The 4,992-nt window shown below is 35.6% G+C and overlaps 1 protein-coding gene across 2 annotated transcripts in view; it reads left to right on the forward strand.

The window, feature by feature from the left end:
• Trpc5 (transient receptor potential cation channel subfamily C member 5) overlaps window positions 1–3,666 on the forward strand; it is a 310,345-nt gene extending 306,679 nt beyond the window's left edge. For both annotated transcript variants that reach the window (XM_057759928.1, XM_057759929.1), the window contains exon 11: window positions 1–3,666. This exon is cut by the window's left edge and continues 291 nt beyond it. In XM_057759928.1, the coding sequence (XP_057615911.1) occupies window positions 1–402 (402 nt within the window). In that variant the 3' untranslated portion in view covers window positions 403–3,666.
• The last annotated feature ends 1,326 nt before the right edge of the window (window positions 3,667–4,992 follow it).

Here is a 4,992-nt window from a genome sequence, read left to right on the forward strand (position 1 = left end):
TCTTTCAAGAAATTGGGTCTCCTATTCTCCAAGTTTAATGGTCAGAGCTCTGAACCTACGTCAGAGCCAATGTACACCATCTCCGATGGCATTGCCCAGCAGCATTATATGTGGGACGACATCAGATATTCTCAGATGGAGAAAGGGAAGGCAGAGGCCTGTTCTAAAAGCGATTTGAACCTCGGTGAGATAGAGTTAGGTGAAATCCGGGGTGCTGCTAGGAGCAGTGAATGCCCCCTAGCCTGTTCCAGCTCTCTTCACTGTGTATCCAGCATCTGCTCCTCAAATTCTAAACTTTTAGACTCATCAGAGGATGTGTTTGAAACTTGGGGAGAGGCTTGTGACTTGCTCATGCACAAATGGGGTGATAAACAGGAAGAACAAGTTACAACTCGGCTCTAAGTCAAGCCCCCCCCCCCCCCGTCATCTGTTCTAAAATTCAAGAGAACATTTGTAATTCCTCATTCTCAGAGGTGACCGCAAAACGGTTCCCTCATGGTCCCCCGCCAAGGAGTGGAACTCTTATTATTTTCCGTCTTTTACAGCCACATTCTTCGTGTTCTGTTTTACTGTTATTATAATTTGCCTTTTTATATCTATAAATACTAGATCCATCTCGAAACCAACGGAAGCGGAATTGCCCCAGTCAGCAGAGATGCAGTTGGGTGCTTAATCCCTTTGCTTTGCTGTTCTTACCCTTGTCTCGTTGAAGCTCCTGGTGCCACTTTGCTACCAAGCTGCCGCACAGATTCCTGACTTTCCTCAGGATCTCACACCCATCTCCCCACAGAGCTGAGGGATATGGTCTGCAGTCCCTACCAGCTATCAGATAAGGCAAATCAACCTGCCTGTCTTTGTTGCTCTTCAGTGCTACACGCTGCCCATGCTGGTTCAATAAACACAATGAACAGCATGAAAGGGAGACTGGACTCCAAAGAATTGTCAGCTTGTGGTTTCTAGGTAGACCTGGCCTTTCTGTTTTAAGACACCATAACTTCTAATTGTGGGGACTGTTGAGGTTTTGTTTCCTAAAGATGTGTTAGTTTCTTAACGTGTGCCAATGAGATATTTACTCTACAGGGTGTGTCATAGCTAATAATTTAGCTGCTTTGCTTTCCCGTGTTTGTATATTTTGGTTAACTTATGTATTTTAAATTTTGAGAGTATCAAAGTTGGTATTTAGGATGTGTACTTTTTTCCAAAAATAAAATCTTCTACTGCATTCTAACCAATAATAGTTACTACAGCTCAAACATTGGCAAGAAAAAATATAATTAGCTGGTATATTTATAGGGTCCTATCTACTGTGGATAGTTTTAATCATCGTTGATATAAAGGCATTTCTAAGATTAAAGACAGGATTTGAAATATTTTTTATCAGAAAAATGACATTTTACCGAGGTGTTTAAATATAGGGGGGGAAAGAGCACCTCAATTTAATTAATTGCTTTCTGGAAAGAAAACCTAGCAGACAATTTTAGGTTCAGATAACCTAATTCAGGTTGCAGCTGCAATATCCACTGGGGAACAGTGGAATCTGCATGTGTGAACTGTTAGAGATATAATGTAAAAATCCTAGTGGATTCGTAGAATTCAATTCTGCCTTCAAAGAAAGCTACATTTACACATTCAAACTCTTTCCCATAGTCCAGGAGTACTTAATTACAACACAAGTTCAAATGAAGTTAGGATGAATATGGTAGCCATCTCAGGATTGATATCCACTAAACAATGACCTACTGAGCAAGCATAGTTTTACCATCATATGTGTTGCTTGTGGAGATTAACAATTTATATGGTAGAAAAGTAAACCTGCTCATTGGGCACCACCTGTTCTTTTTAAATGTCAACACCAACAAGAATCCGTCTACATTCTTGTGTAATGTCTGCTGGATGTGAAATGAGGAATTGTTAATGTAAATGTGTCTGTAGACTTGCTTTTGACAGTGTAGTTTATGTTAAACCGATTTTCCACCTCTATCCCTAGTATTGGTGAATGATGGTAAAACTGTTTTTTGTGGAAATGAGCCAAATCACGGACAAGGGAGGCAGGAAGTGGTGCTGAATACAACTCAGACACACAGAAAAAGGAATTATGAGAGCAAAATGAACCAACACACATTTGGCAAGGGTCTGTTCCAAAATAATCTTAGTCTTATCTGAAGTGCTCATATATTCAAATCCAACTGCTGCCCTACTTTACTGAGGGACTATCACAAATAGCTCCAATACTGAGACAGATTACTTTCTAAAAGGAAGAGTTCTAAAGTAATTTCAACTGTAAAATTTATTCTTAATGATAAACTAACCTACTACAACCGTAACTCACAAAACCACCAACAAAGCCAATATATAAGCATATAGTAAAAACATCTTTCTCACAAATATATGAACTGTTAACAGTCTATGTGGGTTGTTAGCAAGAAGGTCTAACAGGAAAGGCAAACAAACAACAAAAAGATAAACAAACAACAAAAAACTGCTTAAGATTCTACAGGAAGAAAATGAAAGGTAAAATTTTGGACTCAACATTCATAGCAGCAGATGTAGTGAGATGAGGCTAAAATAGAAATATGAAAGCAGCTAGCTGAATTCTCAGGTCATCTGAAAAATACAATGTCCAAAGTAGGAGCTTCCACACAAGATCTAATCATTTTATTTAAAATACAGCTTCATCAATCCCATAGCACTACACTTCCACAACCAAGGCACTTAGTTGCCTGGAGTCGAACAAGTGACAATGACATATTTAGGAAGGAGAAGCAGTCAGAATTTAAATGTTTTTCATCAATTCTACAAGCAATGGCACTAAAATCAATGCTAGTGTGGGTACACAAGGAGAGTTCTAAACCTAGGCCATCAACCTCATTAGTTTACTTAATGTTAAAGAGAATAGAATTTCCTAAAGTACTAAGTTTAGACTTGACTATTTGAATCCTGCCTCCCCCCTTTAAACACAGTATGACCATGGTCTCTTATTTCAGTGGTACAACAGTAACAGACCTTGTCCAGATTATTTCGATTCAGATAAGACTAAGTACAACCTTTCCAAGGAAAATAAATGAATGTTTTTATTGCTTTTCATGTGTATACTAGAGGTAATAATCAAGAAGAGAGAAATATTTTAACTGCTTACAGATTCTGTTTCTTCGGTAATTTACAAAATGGGGATAGAGAATTTCTTCCTAGTCAAAATAGTGAATGCAATTTGGAGCTACAGACTTAACAGTTGATATAGGAAAGAGAAAAACTAGAAAATAGAGGCTATGCTTGATAAATTTTCTCAGCTTAGTCAGTGATACCTTGCACATCATCATACAGAAAATGTTTGTGTCAAAAGTAAGGTTATATCTCCTGAGTTTAATTTATGAAAGAAAAATTTCAGTGTTTGTACAAATGGCATTTTGACTCTGCAGATTATTTTAAAAGATAAAACCTCTGAGTAATTACTTTATTTAAATATTTTCTGTAACAAGTACAAAATTAGTGTCAACCTGAAATGTGTGAAAAAGAATCTTGTATAATAATTTTGTGTGTTTTTAGCTCCAGTATAAAGAAAAATATAGCATTTACTTCCCCTCCCACAAAATGTATGGCTACTTAGAAATAAGATGTTTTGTTCCTCCTTTTCCAATGTAACCATTTATACCTATTAATAAATGTTGATGGACAGCATTGGGTTTTGCACTATAATTTAACCATCAGAAAACACTAACAGACTATAGAAGTACAAAATAATTTGAAAAATATGACTGAAAATCACTATTATTTTAATAGTTCTTATGTAAAAGGCCATTACTATTAAGGGTTGAAATAGTAAAACTGAAAATGGTCCACTCACCTCAATTAATTTCAACTACAAAGTTTGACCATGTACTTCACAAAAGTAGTCTTATACAGAGCTAGTGAATATCCTTGAGAAGTATAAAATTTTAGGAACTCAATTAACTATTGATAGGCTTCCCCAACCTCCTAGATGTCTTAGCAAGATGTCTGGACCTTATAACTACTCTAAAATCTTAGTTATTTTCAATATTTAAGACTTTTTAATTGATAGTCTTTTCATACAATATATTTTGATCATGGTTCCCCACCCCAATTCCTCCCAGATCCTTCACAGTACCCTACGCACCAACTTTGTTCTTTCTCTCTTCAAACCAAGCAACACAACAAAAATAGAAACATTAAAATTCTGAACTCTTACTAACTTCTGAAGTCACCAAAGCATTGTTTTATTATGAAACTTTTTGGGCACAAGGGGAAAGTAGAGAATAGTAAATACAGTGGACCTAAGCTTTAACTCAAAGGAGCTTTAGCAAACAGTAGTTACCTAAATTCAAGTGCATCTTTTCCTGAAACTACATTTTTCACATGTTCCTGACAAGTCCTTTGAGGAAAACTCTCTGATAGTTTAGCTAAAAGACATATATGTATTCTAAATCAAGTTGCTTCCATCAAAATCCAATATTCTATAAGCTGGGGGTGGGAGGAAACAGGAGATTGTCTTTCACTATATTAGTTCTCTTACATTCTTAAACTTTTATTGTTAAGAGGAAAAGAAAATGCTGCAAAGATGTATCATGTGCAATGGACTAAATCTGACCCACAGTTAGAAAAGCCTAGATTCAGTTCAAGCTCTACCACCCTTCCAAATACATCATTTTGTTATTCATATAGATTTACATCTGAATTAAGTTTTGAAAGTCTAGTATTCACATTAAAATATATTTATTACATTTGTATCCAAAGATAATTAAATGGTTATGCCTTAACTATAGACACATTAAAATATATTTATTACATTTTTATCCAAAGATAATTAAATGGTTATGCCTTAATTATAGACTCCAAGGAAATGAAACATTTGAAATTCACAATTCTTAAATTTCAACAGTAAAATAGAATATTTCATCTGCTCTTAATTAAGGAGAGAGACAATTAGTTTTGAGAATAAATACAGTTTAAAATGAATCCTTCTTGCTGTGGAAACTA

Source organism: Chionomys nivalis, chromosome X, assembly GCF_950005125.1.
Source record: "Chionomys nivalis chromosome X, mChiNiv1.1, whole genome shotgun sequence".
Lineage (NCBI taxonomy): Eukaryota > Metazoa > Chordata > Mammalia > Rodentia > Cricetidae > Chionomys > Chionomys nivalis.